At 41.8% G+C, this 16,806-nt stretch overlaps 2 protein-coding genes across 2 annotated transcripts in view; both read left to right on the plus strand.

Annotated features, from left to right (window-relative positions):
- Positions 1 to 1,801, plus strand: part of mybpc1 (myosin binding protein C1) — a 29,785-nt gene extending 27,984 nt beyond the window's left edge. The window contains exon 33 of the mRNA XM_054624295.1: positions 1,707 to 1,801. Within this exon, the coding sequence (XP_054480270.1) occupies positions 1,707 to 1,801 (95 nt within the window). The remainder of the gene's footprint in view (positions 1 to 1,706) is intronic.
- Positions 1,802 to 7,572: 5,771 nt separating this feature from the next.
- chpt1 (choline phosphotransferase 1) lies at positions 7,573 to 16,121 on the plus strand. Its single transcript, XM_054624560.1, has 8 exons — positions 7,573 to 7,997; positions 10,325 to 10,472; positions 10,609 to 10,750; positions 10,846 to 10,930; positions 11,386 to 11,517; positions 11,617 to 11,775; positions 12,691 to 12,816; positions 14,399 to 16,121. Exons 1-8 carry the CDS (start codon positions 7,758 to 7,760, stop codon positions 14,513 to 14,515), a joined length of 1,149 nt encoding a protein of 382 aa, XP_054480535.1. The 5' UTR covers positions 7,573 to 7,757; the 3' UTR covers positions 14,516 to 16,121.
- The last annotated feature ends 685 nt before the right edge of the window (positions 16,122 to 16,806 follow it).

The following is a 16,806-nucleotide window of genomic DNA, read 5'->3' on the forward strand; positions in this document are numbered from 1 at the left end:
TGCATCTTCCAGCCTGTTTGTGTAACCTTGCTTTTCTCGGTCGGTGGGATTGTGGCAGCTTTTATTTCCCATGAAAGCAGGTGCCACAGAAAAATGTAAAATCGGGAATTTAATGAGACAAGGTTTGCATGACAACTTTTGGCAAATTATTTCCATCAGTTCTGCTTTGCTGGCTGAATTTAACAGCCCTGTTTTTGAATATTTTTAATTGACTGCCATAGTCGTCGGTGTGAAATGGAGTGAATGCAAAGACTACCTCTCATTTATTTTGTGCCGCAGATAAGGTGAGTAAAACATTTTGCAAACTTGCTAACTTTTGCCAAGAAATCCAGAGCTCTGAAAGAATTTTATATTATGTTGACATGACGTCTACATATCTTTTTTTTCTGCTGTTAATTAAAATCTTACAGGATTCAAACAAAGCTTACTAACACTGGGTAATCTCTACGTTCTGTTTGGACCTGAGTGATGAGCTGTGTATGACCACAACAGTTCCTGTTGTATCCATTAGCTTACAGTGGTGGAAAGTAACATTTACTGAAGTATTGTAATTAAAGGGATCTTTTGACATTTTGAGATGTGAGAAGGTTGATACCACTCTCATGTCTGTCAATTAGATATGAAGGTGCAGACAGTTAGTTTAGCTTAGCTAGGGATGCACCCATACTTATTTGATAGCAGTCCGATACTGATGTAAATAGCGGGATGATGCTGATCTATTCAATTCAATTCTATGCTATATACTATATACATTATATAGCTTTGACCAGTTGGTTTCTGCATTAAGAAGGTTTACACTCCTGGAGTCTTGCTGTCTTGTTTCAAAAAGTGGCTAACTATTTCTACATTTTTTATGAACCTTTACTTTACTTGAGTATTTACACTTTATGCCGCTTTATACTACATTCCAATGGGATATTGTGCTTATTATTAAAAAAGTAAAATATTTTAACTCTAAAACATTTACCTGACAGATTGAACAGCTTGTAGTTTTCTGTCGCTGCAGATTAAGATTTTACACAAAACATGTGATCAACCTATAAAATATGATGTTATTTTGTAGGTTTGAGTGCCTAAAACAGTGTATAAATTTGTTAAAATTAGCTCCTCCTCATTTAGCCGCAACAGCAATGTTGCTTATACATTAAATCATAATCGAATAATGTAATACATATTTAAGTATATCCCTCTAAATGAATACTTTTAATGTTTGCTACTTTAAAAACATTTGCCAATATGTAAAATGTTTAATGCATTATAACTTGTCACAGTAAATGTGCACTGTGATATGATTATTATCTTAAATAAAGGATCCGAGTACTTCCACCACTGTCAGCATATTGTGGACGACTAAAGACAGTCTACGCTTCATTAATCTAGAATTTTTTCAAAGATGGTTGACCTGCATTGTATTTCAGTGATATCAACTGTGCTTCTGGTTCTGCAAGCCTGAGCAGACGCAGCGATTTACAAACTGAGTGTGCATTGCAAAAACATGAGCTATTCTGGCTAGATTTCTTCCCTCCTCTCACTTTTTATCCAGAGGTTTGAACTCCTCTCATCTTTGCATTCTGTTTATTCTGTCATCTTCTTTGCTGTTTTCTTCCTCCTCTCCTTCCTCTTCTTCTCTCTCTGTTTTCCATTCTCCACTTCCACCTCCGTCCCTCCCAGTATCATTTTAAGAGTTTTTTCCTCTCGTCCCTCAGGAGGTTTCACCTTCTACGAACTCATGCAACGCGGAGTGCCCCTACACCTGATTGACAAGTACATGAACGAGAAGGTTGTGGACAATGAGAAGTAAAACCGGAGTGCAATGAGACACTTTAGCTTTGCAGACATCTGCCGCCGACAGTGATCCTCTTCTCCCACCTACTGAGGTCAGCGGCCTGAAGGTTGGATGGAGGGACGATTGGAGCGATGGTGGGGGTGGGTTTACTGGTCTGTGGTGTGGCATGCTGTGTGCAAGTTAGTAGCTAGTTACTATAGAAATATAAAAAAAGCCAGGTCACTTCTTTGTCACCCTCTTGTGTTTGAAAGACTGTGTCAGCTCAGATGCATGTCAGCTGTGTTTTGGTTCTACCTTTGATAAGTTCATGTAGTGTGTAAAAAAAACAAAAAAACATATACAGAGCACATATATAGCACAGTGACATACTTGCAGTATTTGACATGTTGATTCTTGTTGGGAGTGTCTGCTGAAGGTGATAATTTATTGCCGGGGGTCTGAAAGAAGGGAAAAGGGAGTGTATAAACCATGTTTTGGTGTTTGTTTGCCATGTCAGAACTTCTATATGCGAGAAAAATGAAAGTAGAGCAGAGATATGATGTGCAGACCCTTCTAAGATTATTCACATAAATATAATTAAATAAAAAAATGTTCATTTAATTTTTTTCTGTGTGTCATTTATGTCAAGTAAGAGAGAAAATGTAATGTGGTTTATGCACAATCCATATTCTGCATGATACTATGCTTTTTTTTTGGATTCATATTGGACTTTTGAGTTTTGATTGATGCTCAGTCATGTGCGCATGCATTTACCTTTGTAATTATGACCCATGGATTACAATTAAAAGTAATTTTAAAATGTGATTTTGCTTTGAGTGCTCTTTTAGTTTGGATTATAATACTATGACTTTCCATCTAAAGAAAGCAATTAAGGCAGCACAGAGAGATAATTTTTTAATTTAATTGTTTTAATTAATTGTGGAAAATTTAGATTTACTATGCTGCAAAAGGTTGAACACACCATACTTAAATCCACTTGACTTAAAACGTACACAGGGACACTTAGACAAAAAAAAACCTTGATAATAAATGAATATCATATGTGTATCAAAAATAGCCTAAATTATTAAGAAAAACCAACCACTGTGGTCACATCCTTGGAATTTCTCCCACTAATTTCGGTGGCAAACATTATAAAATCAAATACTTACACATGAGTGTTTCATTGGATTATTCCTGTATATTTAGATTAAATGTGAGATTAAGGATTCGGTATTTCTCCACCAGAATTAAATCAAGGCACTGTGAATTTCAGGAAATGAAATGCACAGAAAATAAAAATAAAAAGCTAAATTAAATGACTACAATTTGTGAGGGGAATAATAATAATAATAAAAATATATATTCTATTTCCAACCTAAATATATCAAAACAAACCAGAATTAGTAGCATAATAACATGAATGTGTAAATATTTTTAATTCACTGTCATTTGAATATGATGGATAAAAATGGATAAATAATTGCTTTTGATTCCGTGTTTGCATCCTTGGAATTTCGGTGGCAAATATATTATAAAATTAAATACTTACACATGAGTGTTTCATTGGATTATTCCTGTATATTTAGATTATTACATTACATTACATTACAGTCATTTAGCAGACGCTTTTATCCAAAGCGACTTACAGGAAGTGTATTCAACATAGGTATTCAAGAGAACTACTAGTCACCAGAAGTCATAAGTGCATCTCCTTTCTTAAACAAGCATCTTAAAGCATAAACCAGAGCAAAAGTATAGTGCAGAGGCAAGTTACTACGAAAACAATAATTGCAACAGACTAATCCGAATATAGTAAGTGCTACAAACTACTTCGAATAGGATAAGTGCAGTAAACAAATACAAATTCAATAAGTGCAGCGAACTGATACAAATACAGTAAGTGCAGCAACTAATACGAGTGCAATAAGTGCTACGAGGAAGGCTCAGGGTAGTACTTCTTGAAGAGGTGAGTTTTCAGCCTGCGCCTAAAGATGGGCAGCGACTCTGCTGTCCTGACGTCGGTGGGGAGTTCATTCCACCACTGAGGGGCCAGGACAGAAAAAAGCTGTGACCGGGTGGATCGGCCGGAGGGACCTCTGAGCGACGGGGAAACCAATCGCCCCGAGGCAGCAGAGCGAAGTGGTCGGGCAGGGGTGTAGGGCTTGACCAAGGCCTGGAGATAGGAAGGAGCTGTTCCTTTCACTGCCCTGTAGGCTAGCACCAGAGTCTTAAACTGGATGCGAGCTCTTACAGGGAGCCAGTGTAGAGAACGGAGAAGGGAAGTTGTGTGAGAGAACTTGGGGCGATTGAACACCAGACGTGCTGCAGCTTTCTGGACAAGCTCCAGGGGTCTGATGGCCGACGCCGGGGCTCCGGCAAGTAGTGAGTTGCAGTAGTCCAGGCGGGAGATGACCAGAGCCTGGATGAGCACCTGCGCCGTCTCCTCAGTGAGGAAGGGGCGAATCCTCCTGATGTTGTAGAGGAGGAATCTGCAGGAGCGTGTGACCGATGCAATGTTTGCTGAGAACGACAGTTGGTCGTCCAGGGTCACACCCAGATTCCTCACAGTCCGAGTTGGCGTCACCACGGCATCATCAATGGTGATGGACAGGTCTCGGTGCGGGCAACCCTTCCCCGGGAGGAAGAGTAGCTCGGTTTTGTCCAGGTTGAGCTTCAGGTGGTGTGTCGCCATCCACTTCGAGATGTCAGCCAAGCACGCAGCAATGTGTGGCTCCACTTGGGTGTCACCGGGAGGAAATGACAAGACCAGCTGGGTGTCATCGGCATAACAATGGTAAGAGAAGTCATGCGAGCGAATAACAGAACCCAGAGATGTTGTGTAGAGCGAGAAGAGAAGGGGGCCCAGAACTGAGCCTTGTGGAACCCCGTAGACAGCGTGCGTGGTTCTGACACGGCCCCCTCCATGTCACCTGGTAGGATCGGCCTGTCAGGTAGGATGCAAGCAGGGAGAGTGCAGAGCCTGAGACGCCCATCCCCTCGAGGGTGGAGAGGAGGATCTGGTGGTTCACTGTGTCAAACGCCGCTGACAGGTCCAGGAGAATCAGGACAGAGGAGAGGGAGTTCGCTCTCGCAGCGTGAAGCGACTCTGTCACCGCAAGGAGGGCCGTCTCTGACGAGTGACCCACCTTGAACCCGGACTGGTGGGGGTCCAAGAGGTTGTTCTGGTGGAGGTAGGAAGACAGTTGTTTAGAGACAGCGCGTTCAAGTGTTTTGGATAGAAAGGGTAGAAGAGAAACCGGTCTGAAGTTCTTGACATCAGAGGGGTCAAGTGATGGTTTTTTCAGAAGGGGGTGACTCTGGCAGTCTTGAAAGCCGAGGGAAAGCATCCCGAGACGAGAGATGTGTTGATGAGGTGGGTGAGGAAAGGAAGGAGTTCAGTGGCAATAGACTGAAGAAGAGGGGAGGGGATCGGGTCAAGGGAGCACGTGGTGGGGCGGTTAGATGTAACAAGGTCAAGGACCTCGTTAGGGGAGAGGGGAGCAAAATGGGGTAAGATTGGGTGTGGAGAGGGAAGGGGGAGCTGAGGGGGAAGAGCTGTAGAGGGTAGAGAGGGAGAGGGTGGACAGGGAGAGGGGGCTGAGAGAAGGAGGATCTGATATCATTTACCTTCTTGTCAAAGAAGTTGGCAAAATCATCAGGGAGAAGGGAGGAAGTAGGAGGAGGGGGTGGGGGTTGGAGGAGTGAAGAGAAAGTTTCAAAGAGTTTTTAGGATTGGAAGCAGAGGTTAGGATTTTAGAGCGGAAAAAAGCCGCTTTAGCAGTAGCTAGAGAGGAGGAAAAAGTGGAAAGGAGAGATTGGAAGTTAAGAAGGTCCTCCGGGAGTTTGCCTGTTCTCCATTTACGCTCAGCCGCTCTTAGGCTCCGTCTATCAGTACGCACTGAGTCCGACAGCCACGGGGCAGGAGGAGTTGGCCGTGCAGGCCTGGAGGTGAAGGGACAGAGGTTGTCCAAAGAGGAGGAAAGGGTGGAGAGGAGAAGATCAGTAGCAGTATCGGGGGATAGGAGAGAGAAGGATTCAGGGTCAGGGAGGGCAGAGGTAACGGAAGAGGAAAGATCAGCGGGGGAGAGGGAGCGGAGGTGACTACGGGTAGAAACCATGTGGGTAGGTGGAGGAAGTAAGGGGGAGAGGAGAGGGAGAGGGAGTAGGACATGAAGTAGTGGTCCGAGTGCTGGAGGGGAGTGACAGAGAGGTTAGCAGTAGAACAGTGTCTAGTGAAGATAAGATCCAGCTGGTTGCCGGCCTTGTGGGTAGGAGGAGAGGGAGAGCGATAGAGGTCAAAGGAGGAGAGGAAGGAAAGCAGAGGTTCTAACTTATCAGTCTGGATGTTGAAGTCGCCGAGCATGATGAGCCATCGTCATGGAAGTGCGAGACTAGTGTGTCAAGCTCCTCCAGGAACTCGCCAAGAGGGCCGGTGGGCGGTACACAACAGCAATGGTGAGCTTGACTGGATAAGTGACAGTAACAGCATGAAATTCAAAAGAGGAAGGGGAGAACTGTGGAACAGAGACAAGAGAGTATTTCCATTTTGGGGAAATTAGCAGGCCAGTGCCACCACCTCGCCTCGCAGCTCTGGGAGTGTGAGAGAAGGAGTACACATCTGACAGAGCTGCGGGTGTGGTGGTGTTTTCTGGTGTGATCCAGGTCTCAGTTAGAGCAAGAAAGTTGAGGGAGAGCAAGGATGCATAGCCTGAGATGAACTCAGCTTTCGGCACTGCCGACTGGCAGTTCCAAAGCCCCCCCGACACCACTTGCTCACCATGGGCTGAGAGAGTGGGATAGATGAGGTTAGTGGGGTCACGGCGCCTGGGAGTGACCCACTGTCTACGTGACCACCGGACAGAGGAACAGACAGAAATAGGATGCAGACACATGGTAGTCAATATAAACAAATTACTGACCCGTACAAGTACACGCCGAGAAGTCATGCTTGACGAAGTCTGGCTTGAAAAAGTCGCCCTGTTGCCTTTGTTCGCCCTAGCCTTTCAAGTCTGGCTTGAAAAAGTCGCCCTGTTGCCTTTGTTCGCCCTAGCCTTCATTTGCCTGACGCTTGAAAGCTGACGCTTCCAGGCAGCAGCAGTGGTTAAGGACCTACCTACTGATTGCTCATTGTCTGCCAGGAGTGTAAGCCACTCCCCCTAGCAGTTAAGAGGACAATTGACCTATTGAAGCTAAAGCACACCTCTCAAAGCAGTTCCTGATTCAAGGCACAGGAGCATCAAACACAACAGAGCATCAAACACTTCCTGATTAGAGAATGTCAGAACAGTAGAATCAAGAGAATCAGCATCAGTCACTAACCCTTTTTTAAGCAGGCTTGGTACAGTTTAAGATCAATTTTAAGAAAGCAGAGAACAATATACTTAGTCTATCCTAGCAGAATCAAGTAGTTCAGTATCCCTCCAGAGTCAAAATACACTGGAGTGTTTAAATGTGAGATTAAGGATTCGGTATTTCTCCACCAGAATTAGATCAAGACACTGTGAATTTCTGCACAGAAAATAAAAATCTAAATTAAATGACTACAATTTGTGAGGGGAATAATAATAATAATAATAATAATAATAATAATAATAATAATAATAATAATAATAATAATAATAAATATATTCTATTCCCAACCTAAATATATCAAAACAAACCAGAATTAATAGCACAATAATATGTAATTTTTGAATATGATGGATAAATAAAAAAATTGCTTTTGATTCCGTGTTTGCCAACTTGTACTTCAACTAAATAAATCCACGTTTCCATTCAAACTTCCCGGTGCTCAGCCACCACCGATCCCTTCCGGATCCTCACTTCCTGCCGACACGCACCCGTCGACGTCTCATGGTTCCTCCGTGGAAATGGCCTCGTCTGGTCCCCGAGCTGTAAATGCCAAATGAGCTGCTCTTTTCTGTGGTGGAGAGAGAGTCTGCAGAGAGAAGATAGCTAGTGAGTTACGGTAATCAGGCAGAGAAAAACAATGCCACATTTCCCGTGGCCAGAGCCGCTGTCACCGGCGCAGCTCAAGCGTCTGGAGGAGCATAAATACAGCGCCTCCGGTCGGTCCCTGCTGGAGCCTCCGTGCCAAATCTACTGGAACTGGCTCGTACAGCAAATCCCCACATGGATCGCACCAAACACCCTGACTATTGTGGGACTGATGGTCAACATCCTCACCACGGTGGTGCTCATATATTACTGTCCCACGGCGACGGAGGAGGTGAGTAACTAAGTCGACCTTGGCCAAAGTTTTGCACACGGAGACGCTGAAGGAGCGCCAGACCTCCATTCAGAAAATGCGTAATTTAAAGTTGTGTGGTCACTTGCGCAAACATCACATGTCTCACAGTTATAGTTAATATATATTCTGAATCAGCAGAGTCTACTGTACAATTCGGCACACATATTGAGCTTCATAACCATTTCTATTTTACACATGAATGGGATAAGTCTCCTTGAACATGGATGGAGCGCCAGACCTCCATTCAGAAAATGCGTAATTTAAAGTTGCACGGCCACTTGCGCAAACATCACATGTCTCACAGTCATAGTTAAGATATATCCTGAATCTGTGGAGTCTACTGTACAATTCGGCACACATATTGAGCTTCATAGGCATTCATATTTTACACATGAATGGGATAAGTCCCCCTCATCGCTAACGCCCAGGGTGTGTTTTTTCAGGTTGTTGTTTTTTTAAGTATGCCCTGTTTTGGGTATGTCAGGGTAAGCCGAATTAGGAAGTGTCCCCGGATGCTTCTGGAAACATCTTAAATGCCACTGTGTCACGTTTGCATTGCCACATATAAACGGGGAAGCTTTAAGTTGTCAGTGGGATTAAGGGGACATACGTGTCCTTCATGTGGTTTTAGGAGGACCTTCCTGGAAAGTTGTCAGCTTTGACGTGTTGTTGTCTGCACAGGCTCACGTGATGCCGCAGTGTTGACATTTGAAGGAGAATGTTGTTGTCTCTTTGTCTGTTCACAATTAGAGAGGAGGTTAACTGTTAAGTAACAATGCTACTAGTAGGCCTTGCAACAAACCGATGACCTATGATCCAGTTAACTTATGTCACCAGGGTCACTGTGGATCAGTGTCCTCAGCAGGAACGCATAGGTGTATCTGTTTATCAGATTTACACCTTTGTCCGATCAAGCTACTACAACCTTGCAACTAAGTCCACAGTCCATGCAGCATGCCGGTACTGTCAAATTCCACACGTGCAAAGGCATTTCAGTTCCAGCTATTCCTTTATAAAGCATTGCATAAGGCATGGACTTGTAGATGTACGAGTGTCACATGCCTTTTGCAAGCCAACATGATATTGGGTGAATTCATACGGACCAATGGACACAGTTCAGAGATCTTTAAAGTGTTACCTTTTTGAAATAACTCTTAAAAGCGGGATCCGTCCCCACCAGTCCATGACGCATTTAGGACGTAGACTTAGAAGGAAAACAGCTGAATCTCTGAATATTTAGGACAGCATGAGATTCTTGATTTCTCCCAAAACACAGACTGTCTTTGTCTCCCCCTCTCTCACACACTGACAAACATAGTCACATTGTTTTGGTAAACACACTGTGTTGGCCGGCTCTAGTGTCCAGATGGTCTATAACCTCCACCCCAGTTAGAGCCTCAAACTTAGAGGAACTGAGCCACAGCTTGAATCCCTCATTCTCCATGTTTACAGTATAAACACTGATGCATGTGTTAATATGCATTGACAGTAGGTTTTTATCAAACAGGTACAGCTGGAGTGCCTGGTTTCCATTGCCTCACAATAATTCTGCATCCTCTTAGCATGCACAACGGACACTATAGTTTACTCTAGCTGCTCAATTGTAGATTCTCAGGTAAAATGACTTAATATGCACAGGTATCTAACCAGTGACATTGTTTCATGATCAATTTAATTTAAGTATAACAGCCTTAAAAGTAGCCACACTCATTAAATATGTGCCATCTGTTATGTGCCTGATCTTTTCCCCTGAGGGTTAATATTTCATAAAAGTATATTTATTTTTAAATCCTCTTCCACTATAACACACTGCATGTGATATAATATATGTAAAACAAGACTCTTTTATAAGATTTGAATTAATAACATATGAAGTATCTGCATAAGGTATGCTATTGATATAGTTTTGAAACAGTCTGAATCTGTAAGTCGTTAGCTTCCCTTTATGGCTGCAACTAACTATTATTTTCATAATTGCTTACCAGTCGATGAGAAAATAGTGAAATATGTCCATCCCAGTTTCCCAAAGTTCAATGTGATGCTGTTAAATGTCTTGTTTTGTCCAACCAACAGTCCATGAAAATTTAAGAAAAGCAAGAAAAACATTCACAATTGAGAAGCTAGAATTAGGAGATGTTTTGATGTGAAAAGTCACATTATTTTTCTTTCTATTGAACAGTTGATTAATCAACCAATAGTTGTTAAGCTCTACCTTGCTTTTCCCTAAGTGTGTGTTGCTTAAACAAACAACAAGGCTGTGGTCCTTCTCGTCTAAACCAAGTCTCTCCCACCTCCTCACCCCCCAGGCTCCAGCATGGGCCTTCATCATGAGCGCTTTGGGCCTCTTCATCTACCAGTCTCTGGACGCCATTGATGGGAAGCAGGCCAGGAGGACGAACAGCAGCTCAGCTCTGGGGGAGCTCTTCGACCACGGCTGCGACGCCGTCTCCACAGGTGCTTTACTGCTCGCTGGCCAACTGAACGCAAACTTATTATTCTTTTTTCATATTTGCAGAATCCACTGCATTAGTGGATCAGGGAGAGATTTTGATTATTAGTTTGTCTGTTGTTCTTTCTTTTCCTACTTCAGTCTTTGTTGCTGTGGGGACGTGTGTTTCGTGTGGCATAGGAAGATACCCAGACTGGATGTTCTTTTGTGGTTTTATCGGGATGTTCATGTTCTTCTGCGCCCACTGGCAGACCTACGTGTCCGGGACTCTCCGCTTTGGCTTGTAAGTCACACGTTCAGTGGGTTCTCCCAGTAATAATAATAGATGCTGTTTTGCTCCTATATAACTGTGAAACTTCCCCGATACTTTATTCACAGGATTGACGTCACGGAGGTGCAGATCGCCATCACCATCATGTATTTGATGTCGGCCTTCGGAGGCGTGAGCCTTTGGCAAACGACGGTAACTGAGAACCCCCGAACAAATGCTCGAATACTGTACACACGCACACAGGAACACTTTCATTTCACCTTGTTTAATCAACGTTTTTCTTCTCCATCCGTTTTTTTTTACACAACATTATTTTTCTAATCAGTTCGTAGTTTTTATAGTCGTCATTCTAGTCCTTGAATAGAATTTGTGTTTTACTTTTACTCTGCTGCCTTTGGAGGCTTGACTTAACATCACATGAGAGAAGTGAGAAGGTAAATATGTGTAGCTGACGCCATGGCAACAGGTCATCCATCGGACATGATCCGGCTCAAAAAGCTGATGATGTCGCTCGCATTTTTTTTATTTGCTTTGCCCTCTCATCCCGCTCGGCATGCCTGCAGCTTTCACATAAGAACCCGTCTTCTTACTACAAGGAGATCGCTTTGTTTCTTTGCATTAATTTTAACCTTCACTTGTTTCCCTAGTTGCCCATCATTGGACTGAAGATGTACGTCTTCCCCATCATAGGCATCATCGGCGGGGCCCTCTACTCCTGCTATAACTACTTCCATGTCATTTTGAACGGAGGTGTTGGCAAAAACGGCTCTACTGTGGCTGTAAGTCCACAAACCTATTCACACCTGACACCCAGTCTGGAGGTAGAACTTACAAAGCTCTATTGTGATGCATTGCTTAATCACATTCCGTCCATTTAGGACACCAGTGTGCTGAGTCCTGGTTTGCACATCGGCCTCGTCCTCACATTGGCCTTCATCATTTTCAAGAAGTCGTCCAACCAGCTGTTTGAGCTCCAGCCGTGTTTGTACCTGCTCGCCTTTGGCTTGGTCACCGCCAAGGTCTCCAACAAGCTGGTGGTATGTTCATCTTGTCTTAAACTAACTACAAGGAGTTTTAAACTGCTTATGAAACTGTTAAAACAGTCTCGAGTAGTAATACTGAAGCCTTTTATATGATCCGTAGCAGCTATTGTCAACCACTGGGCTGGGGCCTCAGAGTGCGTTTTGAATATCAACCAAGCCAATCGTGACGCATTATCAGGTTATATCAATATTATATTTAGAAAAGCTACCACTTTTATCCACAGGGGCCGCCACAATCAACACAAAATGAAAGTTCATTGTAATTCGATGCTGATTTGTGGTGTATCTCTTTACAGTGCATCCGAACAAACTTGCGTTGTTTTATTTTGTGGATGCACTAACCTCTGTGATAAATAAACTGCGTTTCCTGTGATTTAAAAAAAACATTGTGTTTTGTCACTTGAACACTTTATGTCCATCAGCAGCAGTAGGACATATTTGGTTTGGAACTGTATCTTAATTGAGCTCTCATACAGTTGTAGGACAATGAACAATGATATCAATGAGATATAAATTAAAAACCGTCACGCTGGAGTACATGCGGCATCATTTCTTGTGAATTTCCTTCACTCCTGCGTGTGAAGGCAATTTGAATCTAGAGCGGGTATGGCAATGAAATCAACGATATACTGTCCTGGGATAACTACAGATTGTAAAAACATTGATCATACATCAAATTTAATCCTGACCATGTGTTTGATTCCATGTTTATCTCAAGAATTATAACTTTAATCAAAAGTTAATATTCCTAACAATACATTATTATTGAATAGTTGATTTAGTTATTCTCTCACTGTTGCATTCATGTGAAGTTGCCCATTTTTAAGTTAGTAGTCATGCTTCCTCTGTTTGTATTTTGCAGATTGTTCTTAATCAGTGTTTTTCTTTCCCTCATGTTAATCTTTGTAGATCGCACACATGACCAAGAGTGAGTTGCACCTCTCGGACACGGCCTTCGTAGGCCCCGGCCTCCTCTTCCTCAACCAGTACTTCAACAGCTTCGTCGACGAGCATATAGTCCTCTGGATCGCCATGGTGAGTGTTTGACAACTTTTATTGTAGTATTAAGAGTTCCTTCTTTTTTTTTTTTAAATGGGTACTCCAAAGATTTATTATTGCAACATTACAAATTTGACTAACAGTCATCACTCATGAGGCTGCACCCACGACTCACCCAAATAAACAAGAGTCAGCAAGAAATCCTTAACGCTGTGGCAGAGAAAAGTGTTGTTCAACCAGAAAAACCAACCAACCAAACCGTTTCAAGATTAATACCTTCTATTCTTTTCTTTGCACGCCTGCTTCTATGTTTATCTATACATAGTGATGATAAATGAATTGAACCAGTTATGAAGTACAGCTGCAGTAAAAACTTGAAGAGCAGGTGAAAACTTACAATAACAACACAGTAAGTCTATGTACACGTAGGCACAGCCTGGTTCTCATCCCTGTTCGCTTTCACTTCAACCATCTAATCAGTGACTCAACACATTACAGCTGTAGTTCAAGGTTCAGTTAGGAGATAAACCTTCCTTTGACGTTCATGTAGATACAATAAAACTGTTACAACTCTATACCGAAAAGGCATCTAATACCCATTTCAACTAGAAATTGCACAATATTCTGTACCATTTGTAAGCTTTAAATTGGTAGGGATAGATAGATAGATAGATAGATAGATAGATAGATAGATAGATAGATAGATAGATAGATAGATAGATAGATAGATAGATAGATAGATAGATAGATAGTAGCTGCCACATCCTGTATGATTTGCATGGGTTGTGTGTGAAAGCAGTACTTGTTAGAACAGAAAACTAGAGTAGGGATTTCTTGAGGGGTTGAACTCCAGCAACAACTTTATTAGTAAACCAATTCAGCTATGGCTTTAATTATTGGCAGAAAATAAGCAGTTCTCAGGTTCAAAAGGGGCAGAAGCTACAACTAGTGCTTTATTGAACAATATGTTAAGTTAGACTAGACCCACTTGTATTTTTTTTGTTGCAGTCCTCAAATGCTCGTCACACCCGCACAGGTGCTTCCAGTTTTCTCTGCTAATTAGACCACAAGTCATGGCAGGAATTTGTGTGTTGTGTATGCTGGTTTACTGGGACACTTAAATATAACAGAGCCATCATTAATGTTATCAGTTACACATGGCCTTTTTTCTACTATGATAAGGATAAATATCTGCTATGGAACATAGATTTGGCATGCACCTACAATATGACATTTAATATGACATTATAAATGTATTTTTATTATAGCGCCTTTCTAAACCTTGCATCAGCACAAAGAAATTCAGCACTACAAATAAGCAAAGTCATAAAAAATAAGGGTTACAATTGGTGCTTTTGCTTCTTTCCCCTTGTACTACTAAAATTGAACTAAAGATGTGGATAAATGTGTGATTACTTAAAAGAAAGGTTGTTTTTTTTAAGAATGAAGTACTTAACTACTAAAATATTTTTTTAATAATAGATTTGTAGTCAGTATTTCTTTATACCAGCACAGAGTTTCACTTTGCTCTGTGTTATTTATAATAGCAGCTCTTTAATTCATTAAATATTACCATAAATGCGGCATTTGATGTCTGATCCTCTCCATCTTTCTTCAGGTCTTCTCTCTGCTGGATCTAACGCGCTACTGTACCGGCGTGTGCCTCCAGATCGCCTCCCACCTGCGCATCCGAGTGTTTAGCATCACGCCGCCGGGCAAGGCCCACCGCGAGTGACGAGTTGCCCGGCGGGAGGAGGCGGGGGGAGACGCAGATCTCTCTCCGCTCATGAAAGCAGACGAGGAGGAGGAGGAGGAGAGACACTCCTCAACCCCGAGCCACTGCAGCCTTGACAAAGTGACCACTTCTGATTAAAACTGCCTCTCCCACAAGATGGAACAAAATATAACCAAGTAAACACTACAAACCAAAAAGGAAAAAAAAAAAAGATTTGAAAAGCATGGATCTATTGAAAATGGAAATGACATGGAACCAGATGTTTCCCTTGAATTCCTCATTGGCCGTTGAAGCCAATAAGTTTTAATTTAGACATCATTGCATGAAAATAAAGTTTAGATTTTTACATCCACTTCCTGCTTATTAAACGCAAATACCAAAACATTTTCTTTAACTGGAACTTATAGTTTTGGCATAAATCAAAGCATTTTATCTGCTTTAAATTTACAGATGTGTGTCAAATATGTGGGGTTGTCATATATTTAAGAAACATAAATATATGACAATCATAAGTGCTGAATTAGGTGAATCTCTTTGAAATATGCCCAAACTAAATGGATCACCTGTTGAAAGTTTTCTTAATTATTTGTTTTTATTCATTAAATGAATGTGACTCAATCTGGCAAGAATCAGGGCTTGAAAATGCGGATTAAAATTTTAAAAATGACCTTTAAAACCTCAAATAATTTCCAATGAAGTGTGCAATGTGGACCTGCAGGTTGTCAACGTGTCGGGGCGACAGTCTGTGTTAGTGCTGAAAACAACGACAGGCTTTCTATCAGGCTTCTCTTAAAAACACCTTTCTAATAATATTTTTATTCTCTGTTATTCATCTCAACCTACAAAACTGAAAAAAAAAAAAAATAACTCATCTCCTGCCTTTTAGAGCGCTGTCGACTAATGAAGCATTAACACAAGACCTGTTCTGCTTTCTATGTTCTTCTCCCTGAAGGGCTAATAGTTAATTGTTTGTGATTGTACAGAATTCAACTGAAAACGCCTTAAATATTTTTGTTGTAATTACTGTTTAACTTGTGAATATTTAAAACAGCTTTGTACATTTTTTTGTTTTTCACTGAAGTATCAAACCAGATGCAACAATAGTAATAATACAATGCTACTGGAACTGTTCACTCACAAAGTTTCTTCACTTATACAGATGTATATTATGTAAAGGTGATTGATTAATTTGGTTCTCGAAGGTTTGTTGGATTATCAGTAATTTCATATTGATTAAATATCATTGAATTGTTGTTATCTGATTTACTCATAATTCAGGTTCATTTGGTTCAAAAGGGATATTTCTGTAGTGCTGGTAAACTATATAAGGGTAAAAGACAATGGTGGTAAAAGACTGGTAGTCTGGAATTTTATTTGGAAAATTGTTCTGTCAGATTCTGCTTCTGCAGGATTATGGACAAAATGGAGGGGCATGTCCTAAAAAGATGATTTTGCTAAATTTACGATTGACTTTGGAACTATGCATTGAAATGTACAACCTTTATTTCAACACCATGTTGCACTGTTCAGTAATACAGTAAAAACACCTTTCTACTAACAGATACTGTATGAGTGGAAAAGATTGTAATAAAGAAAATATTTTTCATGTGATGTGTTGTTATTGTCAGTGGTGAATCCTTTACTTAAAGTAGCATCTCAAAGATTTTTATTAGAATAAATATTTGACAAAGGGAAACTTTATTTACTTATGTTTGTATGCCTTACTGACTAATATTGACCACAATTTCTCACCTGGAAAAGGCTGGAAGCACTGTGAGAGTCATGTTCTTCGACTTCTCCAGTGCCTTCAACACCATCCAGCCTTTGCTTCTGAGGGACAAGCTGGAGCAGACCGGGGTGGACCACCACCTCACTGCGTGGATCCTGGACTACCTCACCAACCGTCCACAGTATGTGAGGATAAGGGAGTGTGAGTCAGATCTGGTGTCCTGCAGCACGGGGGCCCCACAAGGAACCGTTCTGGCTCCATTCCTCTTCTCCATCTACACATCGGACTTCAAATATAACTCTGCTACCTGCCACCTGCAAAAGTTCTCTGATGACTCTGCAATCGTCGGCCTCATCTCCGCCGGTGATGAGAGGGAATACAGAGAACTGAACCAGGACTTCATAGGATGGTGCCGGCGGAACTGCCTCCAGATCAACTCTGGTAAAACCAAAGAGCTGGTGGTGGACTTCCGCCGGGGTAAACACTGTCCTCCGGAACCAGTGAACGTCCAGGGACAGGACATTGAGATTGTGAGATCTTATAAGTACCTGGGTGTTCACTT

The sequence above is a fragment of the Anoplopoma fimbria genome, chromosome 23 (assembly GCF_027596085.1).
Source record: "Anoplopoma fimbria isolate UVic2021 breed Golden Eagle Sablefish chromosome 23, Afim_UVic_2022, whole genome shotgun sequence".
NCBI lineage: Eukaryota > Metazoa > Chordata > Actinopteri > Perciformes > Anoplopomatidae > Anoplopoma > Anoplopoma fimbria.